This window comes from Rana temporaria, assembly GCF_905171775.1.
Source record: "Rana temporaria chromosome 5 unlocalized genomic scaffold, aRanTem1.1 chr5w, whole genome shotgun sequence".
Lineage (NCBI taxonomy): Eukaryota > Metazoa > Chordata > Amphibia > Anura > Ranidae > Rana > Rana temporaria.
This window is the reverse complement of record NW_024404464.1, coordinates 65,802-83,865: the sequence shown is the minus strand read 5'-3', so window position 1 is coordinate 83,865 and position 18,064 is coordinate 65,802. Positions and strand designations below refer to the sequence as shown.

The following is an 18,064-nucleotide window of genomic DNA, read 5'->3' as shown; positions in this document are numbered from 1 at the left end:
CCCACGCAACCACAGCCGCTCTGCATCCACAGACCGCCCTTCCGCCCCAGCCTACAACCCAAGTGCCCTCCGCCCCGCCACCACAGAAAGCCCCCACGCAACCACAGCCGCTCTGCATCCACAGACCGCCCTTCCGCCCCAGCCTACAACCCAAGTGCCCTCCGCCCCGCCACCACAGAAAGCCCCCACGCAACCACAGCCGCTCTGCATCCACAGACCGCCCTTCCGCCCCACCATCCCAGCCTACAACCCAAGTGCCCTCCGCCCCGCCACCACAGAAAGCCCCTCCGCCCACAAATCTAGTCCCCCCTGCCAACCACCACAGCCTCTGATGCCCCCCCCCCTGGGGTCACCTACCTGATGAAGCGCTGTCAGGCCGTCCTCGTTGTACAGGTTGGCGCTGAATCCGCTCTCCAGCATCTGACGAACTACAAGAAGAAGAGCGAGCAGGGTCAGAGGTCAGGCTGTATAGAGGGCGCACAGATCTCCCCCGCACATCATACACCGCTAGGCTTCTATTGGCGGGTCTCTGGCCTGGAACAAGCATGCTGCCAGTGAAGAGTCAGGACTCCTCCCATCACTGATCCAGAGCTGAGGACTATCAACAACCACACTGTCTACGTGCTTCTGACTCACACCATGGGGGGGGGGGGGGGCGCTGTCAGTGGAGGGAAGTGTGGAGGGCCCTCAATGTATCCGGGACATATGGAGGCGACATAGGGCCCCCCCGATGTATCCGGGACATATGGAGGGGGTGGGGGAGATGGGGCCCCGTGCCCTCCGATTTATCCAGGACATATGGAGGGGGGTACAGGGGGATGTATCCGGGACATATGGAGGGGGGTACAGGGGGGGGGGTGTATCCAGGACATGTGGAGGGGGGTACAGGGGGATGTATCCGGGACATATGGAGGGGGGTACAGGGGGATGCATCTGGGACATGTGGAGGGGGGTACGGGGGATGTATCCAGGACATATGGAGGGGGGTAGGGGGATGTGTCCGGGTCACTCCGGGTTGGGTGGACATGTGGAGGGGGGTACGGGGGATGCATCCAGGACATGTGGAGGGGGGTACAGGGGGATATATCTGGGACATATGGAGGGGGTACAGGGGGATGTACCTGGGACACTCCGGGTTGGGTGGACATGTGGAGGGGGGTATGTGTCCGGGACATATGGAGGGGGGTACGGGGGATGTGTCCAGGACACTCCGGGTTGGGTGGACATGTGGAGGGGGGTACGGGGGATGTGTCCGGGACATGTGGAGGGGGGTACGGGGGATGTGTCCGGGACAGGTGGAGGGGGTACGGGGGATGTGTCCGGGACCCCCCCAGGGTTGGGTGGACATGTGGAGGGGGGTACGGGGGATGTGTCCGGGACACGTGGAGGGGGGTATGGGGGATGTGTCCGGGACAGGTGGAGGGGGTACGGGGGATGTGTCCGGGACCCCCCCCAGGGTTGGGTGGACATGTGGAGGGGGGTACGGGGGATGTGTCCGGGACATGTGGAGGGGGGTACGGGGGATGTGTCCGGGACACGTGGAGGGGGGTACGGGGGATGTGTCCGGGACCCCCCCAGGGTTGGGTGGACATGTGGAGGGGGGTACGGGGGATGTGTCCGGGACACTCGGGTTGGGTGTGCCGTGTACTGAGCCGATGTTTGGTTTGGCTCCGGACGGCACGTCTGTTTAGTAAATATCCGTCCCAGAGACGCCTTTAACCCCCAACACACCGCTGGCCCCTCTCAATAATGGGGGCAAGAATGGGGTCCAGAGGGAGAATGGTGCCCTACAAGGCACACCACTGAATGTGGGGGTGCCATTCTGGGGCCCCTCGGTGCTCCACCTTGAAGTGTAAACTTACAGGCCTCCAGCAACAACAGGGACCCCCCAACTCCCTTCACACATCCCTCTCATGCTCAGCAATGGGTCCCCCACAACCTGCGGGCCCCCAGAACAATGCTCCAACCTGTACGTATATCCCGAGGGGTGGATAGGATGGGATGGGAGTGGGCGGATGGCATGGCAGGGGTTAAGGATTTCCCTGAGCAGAGGAGGAAGCGGCACATTTCCTGAGTCAATACAAAGTCTGCACAACCTGAGCGGGCAGGATATCACCCCTCCCCCCCCCCTCCCCAAGAGCCAGCGCCAAGAATGCCAGAATTCCTGTGCCCAGCCCTGCTGGCAGATCACTGGAGGACTACAACTCCCAGCAAATCCCAACACCAGGAAAGAACCGAGCGCGCCCCTCAAAGAACAAACTCATCCACCTTCCTCTGGATCTTCCTAGAAATGGGCCCCTGTATGGTCAGTGTGGGTCCAGGGGCCCCTGTATGGTCAGTGTGGGTCCAGGGGCCCCTGTATGGTCAGTGTGGGTCCAGGGGCCCCTGTATGGTCAGTGTGGGTCCAGGGGCCCCTGTATGGTCAGTGTGGGTCCAGGGGCCCCTGTATGGTCAGTGTGGGTCCAGGGGCCCCTGTATGGTCAGTGTGGGTCCAGGGGCCCCCGGAGAACACAACACTCTATGAGGTCTCCATACACACAGGAGATTCTCCATCCACCATGAGACTGCCGGTGACTTGTCGTTAAGGTTCCCCTAACTAGAAAGTTCCTGTAAGGACTGCGCAGGCGCAATCCTTGCCGACGGAAATCTCCGAACCTCGGCCGGCATCCAGGCTCTTTCCTTAACATCCCCGTGGATAGGAGGATGGTAAAAAAAAGAGCCAGGAGGCCGAGCGAGCGGAGCGAGCCTTCCGAGCCACTGGCCACTTTCCTCAAAATCCACGTCGCCCTGGATGGCCGAGGTTCGGAGATTTCCTTCGTTAAGGATTGCGCCTGCGCAGTCCTTAAAGGAACTTTCTCGTTAGCCGGAACCATATCGGCAGATCAGATTGCGCCTGCGCAGGAACTTTCACGTTAGCCGGAGCCATATCGGCAGATCACCGGCGCCTGCTCACTACCCCCCACCTGCAGAGCAATGCCTTGTTAAAGTAGTGTTTACTTTTTTTAAACTTTATTTAAATCCCACAAAATTGTCCCGAGTCAGGCCAGCCATGGGGGAACGGGGGAGGGTCCATATAGGTGTAGATGACCGAGAGAGACAACCAGTGACAGAGAGACCGAGGAGACAAAATCCCCCCCCCCCCTAGAGAGACACACACAGAGAGGGAAAACCCGAGAGGAGAGAGAGAGAGAGAGAGAGAGAGAGAGAGAGAGAGAGAGAGAGAGAGAGAGACACACCGAGAGGGCAAACCCTCCCTAGAGAGACACACAGAGGGCAAACCTGAGAGAGAGAGAGAGAGAGAGAGAGAGAGAGAGAGAGAGAGAGAGAGAGAGAGAGACAGAGAGAGAGACAGAGAGAGAGACACACACCGAGAGGGCAAACCCTCCCTAGAGAGACACACAGAGGGCAAACCTGAGAGAGAGAGAGAGAGAGAGAGAGAGAGAGAGAGAGAGAGAGAGAGAGAGAGAGAGAGAGAGACAGAGAGAGAGAGAGAGACAGAGACAGAGAGAGAGACACACACCGAGAGGGCAAACCCTCCCTAGAGAGACACACAGAGGGCAAACCTGAGAGAGAGAGAGAGAGAGAGAGAGAGAGAGAGAGAGAGAGACACAGTCACACACAGAGAGGGAAAACCCGAGAGGAGAGAGAGAGAGAGAGAGAGAGAGAGAGAGAGACAGAGAGAGAGACACACACCGAGAGGGCAAACCCTCCCTAGAGAGACACACAGAGGGCAAACCCTCCCTAGAGAGACACAGAGAGGGAAAACCCGAGAGAGAGAGAGAGAGAGACAGTCACACACAGAGAGGGAAAACCCGAGAGGAGAGAGAGAGAGAGAGAGAGAGAGAGAGAGAGAGAGAGAGACAGAGAGAGAGAGAGACAGAGACAGAGACAGAGACAGAGAGAGAGAGAGAGAGAGAGAGAGAGAGAGAGAGAGAGACACACACCGAGAGGGCAAACCCTCCCTAGAGAGACACACAGAGGGCAAACCCGAGAGAGAGAGAGAGAGAGAGAGAGACAGTCACACACAGAGAGGGAAAACCCGAGAGGAGAGAGAGAGAGAGAGAGAGACAGAGACAGAGAGAGAGACACACACCGAGAGGGCAAACCCGAGAGGAGAGAGAGAGAGAGAGAGACAGAGAGAGAGAGACACAAACCGAGAGGGCAAACCCTCCCTAGAGAGACACACAGAGGGCAAACCCTCCCTAGAGAGACACAGAGAGGGAAAACCCGAGAGAGAGAGAGAGAGAGAGAGAGAGACACACCGAGAGGGCAAACCCAAGAGAGACACACACAGAGAGGGCAAACCCGAGAGAGACAGAGAGAGACACACACACAGAGAGGGCAAACCCGAGAGAGAGAGAGAGACACACACAGAGAGGGCAAACCCGAGAGAGAGAGAGAGAGACACACACACACACACACACACACACACACAGAGAGGGCAAACCCGAGAGAGAGAGAGAGAGACACACACACACACACAGAGAGGGCAAACCCGAGAGAGAGAGAGAGAGAGAGAGAGAGAGAGAGAGAGAGAGACACACCGAGAGGGCAAAACCTCCCTAGAAAGACACACAGAGAGGGCAAACCCGAGAGAGAGAGAGAGACACACACACCGAGAGGGCAAACCCTCCCTAGAGAGACACACAGAGAGGGCAAACCCGAGAGAGAGAGAGACACACACACACCGAGAGGGCAAACCCTCCCTAGAGAGACACACAGAGAGGGCAAACCCGAGAGAGAGAGAGAGAGAGACACACACACCGAGAGGGCAAACCCTCCCTAGAGAGACACACAGAGAGGGAAAACCTGAGAGAGAGAGAGAGAGAGAGAAACACACACAGAGGGCAAACCCGAGAGAGAGAGAGAGACACACACACCGAGAGGGCAAACCCTCCCTAGAGAGACACACCGAGAGGGCAAACCTTCCCTAGAGAGACACACCGAGAGGGCAAACCCTCCCTAGAGAGACACACCGAGAGGGCAAACCCGAGAGAGAGAGAGAGACACACACACCGAGAGGGCAAACCCTCCCTAGAGAGACACACCGAGAGGGCAGACACACCGAGAGGGCAAACCCTCCCTAGAGAGACACACCGAGAGGGCAAACCCTCCCTAGAGAGACACACCGAGAGGGCAAACCCTCCCTAGAGAGACACACCGAGAGGGCAAACCCTCCCTAGAGAGACACACCGAGAGGGCAAACCCTCCCTAGAGAGACACACCGAGAGGGCAAACCTTCCCTAGAGAGACACACAGAGAGGGCAAACCTTCCCTAGAGAGACACACAGAGAGGGCAAACCCGAGAGAGACACACACACAGAGAGGGCAAACCCGAGAGAGAGAGACACACAGAGAGGGCGAGAGAGAGAGAGAGAGAGAGAGAGACACACACACACACACACACAGAGAGGGCAAACCCGAGAAAGAGAGAGACACACACACCGAGAGGGCAAACCCTCCCTAGAGAGACACACCGAGAGGGCAAACCCTCCCTAGAGAGATACACCAAGAGGGCAAACCTTCCCTAGAGAGACACACCGAGAGGGCAAACCTTCCCTAGAGAGACACACCGAGAGGGCAAACCTTCCCTAGAGAGACACACCGAGAGGGCAAACCCTCCCTAGAGAGATACACCGAGAGGGCAAACCCTCCCTAGAGAGACACACCGAGAGGGCAAACCCTCCCTAGAGAGACACACCGAGAGGGCAAACCTTCCCTAGAGAGACACACCGAGAGGGCAAACCTTCCCTAGAGAGACACACCGAGAGGGCAAACCTTCCCTAGAGAGACACACCGAGAGGGCAAACCCTCCCGAGAGAGACACACAGAGGGCAAACGCTCCCTAGAGAGACACACCGAGAGGGCAAACCCTCCCTAGACAGACACACCGAGAGTGCAAACCCTCCCTAGAGAGACACACCAAGAGGGCAAACCTTCCCTAGACAGACACACCGAGAGTGCAAACCCTCCCTAGAGAGATACACCGAGAGGGCAAACCCCTACTAATCCAACCTTCCAACCTCCATACACCCGACTCTCCTCCCTCCCCAACTAATTCAACCTCCATACACCTGACCCTCCTCATCCAACCTCCATACACCTCATTCTCCTACCTTCCTACTCCAATGTGGGATACCATCACCAAGTCACTGTTGCAGAGACAAATGTTGTACTGGGCGACTCCTCACCCCAGAGATGATTATTGTTCATCAGATCCTCCTACAGATGACCGGAGGGAGGAGGATTGTGGGTAGTAGGACAGATCACATGACCGACCATGACCTACAGAGAGAACAAAGCTCACCAGCACCTCTCCAATGCCATCCCAACACCAACCTCACCAACATTATCCAACACCAATCCCAACATCATCCCCAAAACCAACCCCAACACCTCACCAACATCATCCCCAACACCAATCCAAACACCTCACCAACCCCACCACCAACATCATCCAACACCAATCCCAACATCATCCCCAAAACCAACCCCAACACCTCACCAACATCATCCCCAACACCAATCCAAACACCTCACCAACCCCACCACCAACATCATCCAACACCAATCCCAACATCATCCCCAAAACCAACCCCAACACCTCACCAACATCATCCCCAACACCAATCCAAACACCTCACCAACCCCACCACCAACATCATCCAACACCAATCCCAACATCATCCCCAAAACCAACCCCAACACCTCACCAACATCATCCCTAACACCAATCCAAACACCTCACCAACCCCACCACCAACATCATCCAACACCAATCCCAACATTATCCCCAAAACCAACCCCAACACCTCACCAACATCATCCCCAACACCAATCCAAACACCTCACCAACCCCAACATCATCCAACACCAATCCCAACATCATCCCCAAAACCAACCCCAACATCATCCCTAACACCAACCCCAACATCATCCCCAACACCAATCCAAACACCTCACCAACCCCACCACCAACATCATCCAACACCAATCCCAACATCATCCCCAAAACCAACCCCAACACCTCACCAGCATCATCCCCAACACCAATCCAAACACCTCACCAACCCCACCACCAACATCCTCCAACACCAATCCCAACATCATCCCCAAAACCAACCCCAACACCTCACCAACATCATCCCCAACACCAATCCAAACACCTCACCAACCCCACCACCAACATCATCCAACACCAATCCCAACATCATCCCCAAAACCAACCCCAACACCTCACCAACATCATCCCCAACACCTCACCAACATCATCCCCAACATCATCCCCAACACCAATCCAAACACCAATCCAAACACCTCACCAACCCCACCACCAACATCATACAACACCAATCCCAACATCATCCCCAACACCAACCCCAACACCTCACCAACACCAACCCCAACATCATCCCCAACACCAATCCCAACACCTCACCAGCATCATCCCCAACACCAACCCCAACACCTCACCAACATCATCCCCAACACCTCACCAACATCATCCCCAACACCTCACCAACCCCAACACCAACCCCACCACCAACATTATCCAACACCAATCCCAACACCTCACCAACATTATCCAACACCAATCCAAACACCTCACCAACCCCACCACCAACATCATCCAACACCAATCCCAACATTATCCAACACCAATCCCAACACCCCACCACCAACCCCACCACCTCACCAACATCATCCCCAACACCAATCCAAACACCTCACCAACCCCAACATCATCCAACACCAATCCCAACATCATCCCCAAAACCAACCCCAACATCATCCCCAACACCAATCCAAACACCTCACCAACCCCACCACCAACATCATCCAACACCAATCCCAACATCATCCCCAAAACCAACCCCAACACCTCACCAGCATCATCCCCAACACCTCACCAACATCATCCCCAACACCAATCCAAACACCTCACCAACCCCACCACCAACATCATCCAACACCAATCCCAACATCATCCCCAAAACCAACCCCAACACCTCACCAACATCATCCCCAACACCAATCCAAACACCTCACCAACCCCACCACCAACATCATCCAACACCAATCCCAACATCATCCCCAAAACCAACCCCAACACCTCACCAACATCATTCCCAACACCTCACCAACATCATCCCCAACACCAATCCAAACACCTCACCAACCCCACCACCAACATCATACAACACCAATCCCAACATCATCCCCAAAACCAACCCCAACACCTCACCAACATCATCCCCAACACCAACCCCAACATCATCCCCAACACCAATCCCAACACCTCACCAGCATCATCCCCAACACCAACCCCAACACCTCACCAACATCATCCCCAACACCTCACCAACATCATCCCCAACACCTCACCAACACCAACCCCAACACCAACATTATCCAACACCAACCCCAACACCTCACCAACATTATCCAACATTATCCAACACCAATCCAAACACCTCACCAACCCCACCACCAACATCATCCAACACCAATCCCAACATTATCCAACACCAATCCCAACACCCCACCAACATTATTCAACACCATCCCCAAAACCTACCCCAACACCCCACCATCCTCAACACCAACCCCACCACCTCACCAACATCATCCCCAACACCAATCCCAACACCTCACCAACATTATCCAACACCAATCCCAACACCCCACCATCCCCAACACCAACCCCGCCACCACCCAGAGGAAAACCATCGGGCATTTAGGAAAAAACTAAAGACCGGTACGACGCTTGATGCCAAGCGCCTTGAGGTGATTAAGTTCCCATTTGCTGCGCTATACAAGTTACTCACTCACCTCACCAACATTATCCAACACCAATCCCAACACCTCACCAACATCATCCCCAAAACCAACCCCAAAACCCCACCATCCCCAACATCATTCCCAACACCAATCCCAACACCTCGCCAACATTATCCAACACCAACCCCAACACCCCACCAACATTATCCAACACCAATCCCAACACCTCACCAACATCATCCCCAAAACCAACCCCCCACCATCCCCAACACCAACCCCACCACCTCACCAACATCATCCCCAACACCTCACCAACATCATCCCCAAAACCAATCCCAACACCTCACCAACATCATCCCCAACACCAATCCCAACACCTCACCAACATCATCCCCAACACCAATCCCAACATCATCCCCAACACCAATCCCATCACCTCACCAACATCATCCCCAACACCTCACCAACATCATCCCCAACACCAATCCCATCACCAACCCCATCAAACACTATCACCGTCCCCAAGACCAACATCATTCCCAAAGCCAACCCCATCACCTCACCAAACACTATCACCGTCCAACACCTACACCAAACTCACCAAACACTACCACTGTCCCCAACACCAACCTCACCAACATTATTCTCAACACCAACCCCATCACCTTACCAAACACTATCACCATCCTCACCAAACACTATCACTGTCCCCAACACCAACATCATTCCCAACACCAACCCCATCACCTCACCAAACACTATCACGTGCAACACCAATATCACCAAACACTATCACCGTCCCCAACACCAACCCCACCACCTCAACACACACTATCACCATCCCCAACAACATCCTCAACACCATTCCCAATACCATTCCAACAACATCCCCAATACTAGGGTTGTCCCGATAACGATACTAGTATTGGTATCGGGACCGATACTGAGCATTTGCGTGAGTACTTGTACTCGCGCAAATGCTCCCGATGCCTGACCCGATTTTCTTGAGGCTGAGAGGAGGCGGAGAGGTCGCCGAGGACGGGCGGAGAGTGGGCTGAGAGCGGCTGAGAGGTCGCTGAGTGTGGGCTGTGAGAGGGGCGGAGAGTGGGCTGAGATGAGGACGGAGAGGTCGCTGAGTGCGGGCGGAGAGTGGGCCGAGAGGTTGCCGAGTGTGGGCTGTGAGAGGGACGGAGAGTGGGTGGAGAGCGGCTGAGAGGTCGCTGAGTGTGGGCTGTGAGAGGGGCGGAGAGTGGGTGGAGAGCGGCTGAGAGGTCGCTGAGTGTGGGCTGTGAGAGGGGCGGAGAGTAGGCGGAGAGCGGCTAAAAGGTCGCTGAGTGTGGGCTGTGAGAGGGGCGGAGAGTGGTCCGAGAGGAAGTGGAGAGGTCGCTAAGTGCGGGCGGAGAGTGGGCCGAGAGGTTGCTGAGTGTGGGCTGTGAGAGGGACGGAGAGCGGCTGAGAGGTCGCTGAGTGCAGGCTGTGGGCTGAGAGCGGGGCGGAGAGGAGGCGGAGAGCGGGGCGGAGAGGAGGCTGAGAGCGGGGCGGAGAGGAGGCTGAGAGCGGGGCGGAGAGGAGGCTGAGAGCGGGGCGGAGAGGAGGCTGAGAGAGGGGCGGAGAGGAGGCTGAGAGAGAGGAGGAGGAGGAGGAGGAGGAGGAGGAGGAGGAGAGGTCGCTGAGTGCGGGCTGTGAGAGGGGCAGAGAGGAGGCTGAGAGGAGGCGAAGAGGTCGCCGAGTGCGGGCCGTGAGAGGGGCGGAGAGGAGGCTGAGAGAGGGGCGGAGAGGGGCGGAGAGGAGGCTGAGAGAGGGGCGGAGAGGAGGCTGAGAGAGAGGGGCGGAGAGGAGGCTGAGAGAGAGGGGCGGAGAGGAGGCTGAGAGAGAGGGGCGGAGAGGAGGCTGAGAGAGAGGGGCGGAGAGGAGGCTGAGAGAGAGGGGCGGAGAGGAGGCTGAGAGAGAGGGGCGGAGAGGAGGCTGAGAGAGGGGCGGAGAGGAGGCTGTGAGAGGGGCGGAGAGGAGGCTGAGAGAGGGGCGGAGAGGAGGCTGAGAGAGGGGCGGAGAGGAGGCTGAGAGAGGGGCGGAGAGGAGGCTGAGAGAGGGGCGGAGAGGAGGCGGAGAGGAGGCTGAGAGAGGGGCGGAGAGGAGGCGGAGAGAGGGGCGGAGAGGAGGCTGAGAGAGAGGGGCGGAGAGGAGGCTGAGAGAGAGGGGCGGAGAGGAGGCTGAGAGAGAGGGGCGGAGAGGAGGCTGAGAGAGAGGGGCGGAGAGGAGGCTGAGAGAGAGGGGCGGAGAGGACGCTGAGAGAGGGGCGGAGAGGAGGCTGAGAGAGGGGCGGAGAGGAGGCTGAGAGAGGGGCGGAGAGGAGGCTGAGAGAGGGGCGGAGAGGAGGCTGAGAGAGGGGCGGAGAGGAGGCTGAGAGAGGGGCGGAGAGGAGGCTGAGAGAGGGGCGGAGAGGAGGCTGAGAGAGGGGCGGAGAGGAGGCCGAGAGCGGGGCGGAGAGGAGGCCGAGAGCGGGGCGGAGAGGAGGCTGAGAGCGGGGCGGAGAGGAGGCTGAGAGCGGGGCGGAGCGGAGGCTGAGAGCGGGGCGGAGAGGAGGCGGAGAGGAGGCTGAGAGAGGGGCGGAGAGGAGGCGGAGAGGAGGCTGAGAGAGGGGCGGAGAGGAGGCGGAGAGGAGGCTGAGAGAGGGGCGGAGAGGAGGCTGAGAGAGGGGCGGAGAGGAGGCTGAGAGAGAGGGGCGGAGAGGAGGCTGAGAGAGAGGGGCGGAGAGGAGGCTGAGAGAGAGGGGCGGAGAGGAGGCTGAGAGAGAGGGGCGGAGAGGAGGGTGAGAGAGAGGGGCGGAGAGGAGGCTGAGAGAGGGGCGGAGAGGAGGCTGTGAGAGGGGCGGAGAGGAGGCTGAGAGAGGGGCGGAGAGGAGGCTGAGAGAGGGGCGGAGAGGAGGCTGAGAGAGGGGCGGAGAGGAGGCTGAGAGAGGGGCGGAGAGGAGGCGGAGAGGAGGCTGAGAGAGGGGCGGAGAGGAGGCTGAGAGAGGGGCGGAGAGGAGGCTGAGAGAGAGGGGCGGAGAGGAGGCTGAGAGAGAGGGGCGGAGAGGAGGCTGAGAGAGAGGGGCGGAGAGGAGGCTGAGAGAGAGGGGCGGAGAGGAGGCTGAGAGAGAGGGGCGGAGAGGACGCTGAGAGAGGGGCGGAGAGGAGGCTGAGAGAGGGGCGGAGAGGAGGCTGAGAGAGGGGCGGAGAGGAGGCTGAGAGAGGGGCGGAGAGGAGGCTGAGAGGGGGGCGGAGGGGAGGCTGTGAGAGGGGCGGAGAGGAGGCTGAGAGAGGGGCGGAGAGGAGGCTGAGAGAGGGGCGGAGAGGAGGCCGAGAGCGGGGCGGAGAGGAGGCCGAGAGCGGGGCGGAGAGGAGGCCGAGAGCAGGGCGGAGAGGAGGCTGAGAGCGGGGCGGAGAGGAGGCTGAGAGCGGGGCGGAGCGGAGGCTGAGAGCGGGGCGGAGAGGAGGCGGAGAGGAGGCGGAGCGAAGGCTGAGAGCGGGGCGGAGAGGAGGCGGAGAGGAGGCGGAGAGCAGAGCAGTACTCCTCGGGTAAGTAAAATGTGTGAACACAGAATACTGTCACTAGTGAACCTCCCAACTTTTGAACCATCGACTTGGTGCAGCGGTCCCGCCCCTTTTCCTGGAACCCAAGAAAGGCTTCTTTTTTTTTTATTTACCAAAACGGTCACATGACATGAAAAGAAGTATCGGTATTCGGTATCGGCGAGTTCATGAAAACTCACCCATCAAGGCAGTGTGACATTTGCATAACTCCTCCCACTGCTTGCATCAGGACTGGGGGCTCTGGAGAGGAGTACTGAGGCAGGGGGCTGTGCCGTTTCCAGGAAGCTATGTACCGCCCCCTGCCGGCCCCTCCCACCAGCCATGATCTGCCTGCATTACATAGAGAAGCACAGAGATCCAGGGAAGACGTCACTGGATGTGAAATAAGGTATGGAACGACGCAATGCCCCGGCCGCGGGGTCACCGACGCAACGCTCTGATCCGATATTTTGTATGGTGTTGGTGAGAGGTGGTTCTAATAGTTGTCAGTACATGGATTGGGTGGATGTCACCGCGGTGAGCTGTAGCGCAGTTGGCATGGAGGTGGGCGGACCTCCTTGGCGTCTCCAGTATAATTACCCTCCCCCGCCTGTGTTGATATATATATATACGCCCGTCCTCTGTAATTATTCCCAGAAACCGGCATTTATCTGGAGAACCGCGTCCAGCCTTCACCCCGACACCGCCTGGCACCAGAGACATTCCTGTACTGCGCTCTGGTATATGGCACCAGCACAGCATGTCCATGAATGGGGTCACGCTCCTCGGGGCCCGGGGGGGGAGGGGAGGGGGGCACACGGACAGACATGTGGACAGGAAATCAGATCAAACGAAGGGAGACTCCCTCCTTGTATACAGAAGAGGATGGGAAGCCGATACCGGCTGGAGACAAGCATGGGACCATCACACCGGTCCCCGGCACAGACACAGGTTCCCCGGCACACACACCGCTCCCCGGGACACAGACACCGCTCCCCGGGACACACACCGCTCCCCGACACAGACACCGCTCCCCGGCACAGACACCGCTCCCCGGCACAGACACCGGTCCCCGGCACAGACACAGGTTCCCCGGCACAGACACCGCTCCCCGGCACAGACACCGCTCCCCGGCACAGACACAGGTTCCCCGGCACAGACACCGCTCCCCGGCACAGACACCGGTCCCCGGCACAGACACCGCTCCCCGGCACAGACACCGGTTCCCCGGCACACACACCGGTCCCCGGCCCAGACACCGGTCCCCGGCACACACACCGCTCCCCGGCACACACACCGCTCCCCGGCACAGACACCGCTCCCCGGCACACACACCGCTCCCCGGCACACACACCGCTCCCCGGCACAGACACCGCTCCCCGGCACAGACACAGGTTCCCCGGCACACACACCGCTCCCCGGCCCAGACACCGCTCCCCGGCACAGACACCGATCCCCGGCACACACACCGCTCCCCGGCCCAGACACAGGTTCCCCGGCACAGACACCGCTCCCCGGCACAGACACCGCTCCCCGGCCCAGACACAGGTTCCCCGGCACAGACACCGCTCCCCGGCACAGACACCGGTCTCCGGCACAGACACCGCTCCCCGGCACACACACCGGTCCCCGGCCCAGACACCGGTCCCCGGCCCAGACACCGCTCCCCGGCACACACACCGCTCCCCGGGACACACACACCGCTCCCCGGGACACACACACCGCTCCCCGGCACAGACACCGCTCCCCGGCACAGACACCGCTCCCCGGGACACAGACACCGCTCCCCGGCACACACACCGCTCCCCGGGACACACACACACCGCTCCCCGGGACACACACACCGCTCCCCGGCACAGACACCGCTCCCCGGGACACAGACACCGCTCCCCGGCACAGACACCGCTCCCCGGCACAGACACCGCTCCCCGGCACAGACACCGCTCCCCGGCACAGACACCGCTCCCCGGCACAGACACCGCTCCCCGGCCCAGACACAGGTTCCCCGGCACAGACACCGCTCCCCGGCACAGACACCGCTCCCCGGCCCAGACACAGGTTCCCCGGCACAGACACCGGTCCCCGGCACAGACACCGGTCCCCGGCCCAGACACAGGTTCCCCGGCACACACACCGCTCCCCGGCCCAGACACAGGTTCCCCGGCCCAGACACAGGTTCCCCGGCACAGACACCGCTCCCCGGCCCAGACACAGGTTCCCCGGCACAGACACCGCTCCCCGGCCCAGACACAGGTTCCCCGGCACAGACACCGCTCCCCGGCACAGACACCGGTCCCCGGCACAGACACCGCTCCCCGGCACAGACACCGGTTCCCCGGCACACACACCGGTCCCCGGCCCAGACACCGGTCCCCGGCACACACACCGCTCCCCGGCACACACACCGCTCCCCGGCACACACACCGCTCCCCGGCACACACACCGCTCCCCGGCACACACACCGCTCCCCGGGACACACACACCGCTCCCCGGGACACACACACCGCTCCCCGGCACAGACACCGCTCCCCGGGACACAGACACCGCTCCCCGGCACACACACCGCTCCCCGGGACACACACACCGCTCCCCGGGACACACACACCGCTCCCCGGCACAGACACCGCTCCCCGGGACACACACACCGCTCCCCGGCACAGACACCGCTCCCCGAGACACAGACACCGCTCCCCGGCACAGACACCGCTCCCCGGCACAGACACCGCTCCCCGGCACAGACACCGCTCCCCGGCACAGACACCGCTCCCCGGCCCAGACACAGGTTCCCCGGCACAGACACCGCTCCCCGGCACAGACACCGCTCCCCGGCCCAGACACAGGTTCCCCGGCACAGACACCGGTCCCCGGCCCAGACACAGGTTCCCCGGCACAGACACAGGTTCCCCGGCACACACACCGCTCCCCGGCCCAGACACAGGTTCCCCGGCCCAGACACAGGTTCCCCGGCACAGACACCGCTCCCCGGCCCAGACACAGGTTCCCCGGCCCAGACACAGGTTCCCCGGCACAGACACCGCTCCCCGGCCCAGACACAGGTTCCCCGGCACAGACACCGCTCCCCGGCACACACACCGCTCCCCGGCACAGACACCGCTCCCCGGCCCAGACACAGGTTCCCCGGCACACACACCGCTCCCCGGCACAGACACCGCTCCCCGGCCCAGACACAGGTTCCCCGGCACAGACACCGCTCCCCGGCACACACACCGCTCCCCGGCACAGACACCGCTCCCCGGCCCAGACACAGGTTCCCCGGCACACACACCGCTCCCCGGCACAGACACCGCTCCCCGGCCCAGACACAGGTTCCCCGGCACAGACACCGCTCCCCGGCACAGACACCGCTCCCCGGCCCAGACACAGGTTCCCCGGCACACACACCGCTCCCCGGCACAGACACCGCTCCCCGGCCCAGACACAGGTTCCCCGGCACACACACCGCTCCCCGGCACAGACACCGCTCCCCGGCCCAGACACAGGTTCCCCGGCACAGACACCGCTCCCCGGCACAGACACCGCTCCCCGGCACACACACCGCTCCCCGGCACACACACCGCTCCCCGGCACAGACACAGGTTCCCCGGCCCAGACACAGGTTCCCCGGCCCAGACACAGGTTCCCCGGCCCAGACACAGGTTCCCCGGCACAGACACCGCTCCCCGGCACAGACACCGCTCCCCGGCCCAGACACAGGTTCCCCGGCACACACACCGCTCCCCGGCACAGACACCGCTCCCCGGCACAGACACCGCTCCCCGGCCCAGACACAGGTTCCCCGGCACACACACCGCTCCCCGGCACAGACACCGCTCCCCGGCCCAGACACAGGTTCCCCGGCACACACACCGCTCCCCGGCACAGACACCGCTCCCCGGCCCAGACACCGGTTCCCCGGCACAGACACCGCTCCCCGGCACAGACACCGCTCCCCGGCCCAGACACAGGTTCCCCGGCACAGACACCGGTCCCCGGCCCAGACACAGGTTCCCCGGCACAGACACAGGTTCCCCGGCACACACACCGCTCCCCCGGCCCAGACACAGGTTCCCCGGCCCAGACACAGGTTCCCCGGCACAGACACCGCTCCCCGGCCCAGACACAGGTTCCCCGGCACAGACACCGCTCCCCGGCACACACACCGCTCCCCGGCACAGACACCGCTCCCCGGCCCAGACACAGGTTCCCCGGCACAGACACCGCTCCCCGGCACAGACACCGCTCCCCGGCCCAGACACAGGTTCCCCGGCACAGACACCGCTCCCCGGCACAGACACCGCTCCCCGGCCCAGACACAGGTTCCCCGGCACAGACACCGCTCCCCGGCCCAGACACAGGTTCCCCGGCACAGACACCGCTCCCCGGCACACACACCGCTCCCCGGCACAGACACCGCTCCCCGGCCCAGACACAGGTTCCCCGGCACAGACACCGCTCCCCGGCCCAGACACAGGTTCCCCGGCACAGACACCGCTCCCCGGCACAGACACCGCTCCCCGGCACACACACCGCTCCCCGGCACACACACCGCTCCCCGGCACACACACCGCTCCCCGGCACACACACCGCTCCCCGGCACACACACCGCTCCCCGGCACAGACACCGCTCCCCGGCCCAGACACAGGTTCCCCGGCACAGACACCGCTCCCCGGCCCAGACACAGGTTCCCCGGCCCAGACACAGGTTCCCCGGCACAGACACCGCTCCCCGGCACACACACCGCTCCCCGGCACACACACCGCTCCCCGGCACACACACCGCTCCCCGGCACACACACCGCTCCTCCCCGGCACACACACCGCTCCTCCCCGGCACACACACCGCTCCTCCCCGGCACACACACCGCTCCTCCCCGGCACACACACCGCTCCCCGGGACACACACCGCTCCCCGGGACACACACACCGCTCCCCGGCACAGACACCGCTCCCCGGGACACACACACCGCTCCCCGGGACACACACACCGCTCCCTCCCCGGCACACACACCGCTCCCCGGCACAGACACCGCTCCCCGGGACACACACACCGCTCCCCGGGACACACACCGCTCCCCGGCACAGACACCGCTCCCCGGGACACACACACCGCTCCCCGGGACACACACACCGCTCCCCGGGACACACACACCGCTCCCCGGGACACAGACACCGCTCCCCGGCACACACACCGCTCCTCCCCGGCACACACACCGCTCCTCCCCGGCACACACACCGCTCCTCCCCGGCACACACACCGCTCCTCCCCGGCACACACACCGCTCCTCCCCGGCACACACACCGCTCCTCCCCGGCACACACACCGCTCCTCCCCGGCACACACACCGCTCCCCGGGACACACACACCGCTCCCCGGGACACACACACCGCTCCCCGGCACAGACACCGCTCCACGGGACACACACACCGCTCCCCGGGACACAAACACCGCTCCCCGGCACAGACACCGCTCCCCGGGACACACACACCGCTCCTCCCCGGCACACACACCGCTCCCCGGCACACACACCGCTCCCCGGCACACACACCGCTCCTCCCCGGCACACACACCGCTCCTCCCCGGCACACACACCGCTCCTCCCCGGCACACACACCGCTCCCCGGGACACACACACCGCTCCCCGGGACACACACACCGCTCCCCGGGACACACACACCGCTCCCCGGGACACACACACCGCTCCCCGGGACACACACACCGCTCCCCGGCACAC

General features: G+C 61.8%; 1 protein-coding gene across 1 annotated transcript in view; it reads right to left on the bottom strand.

Moving 5' to 3' along the window:
* Positions 1-18,064, bottom strand: part of LOC120921855 (protein phosphatase 1 regulatory subunit 16A-like) — a 58,771-nt gene that overhangs the window by 26,689 nt on the left and 14,018 nt on the right. Inside the window, 1 exon segment of the mRNA XM_040334338.1 lies at positions 358-428. Coding sequence (XP_040190272.1) covers positions 358-428 — 71 coding nt within the window.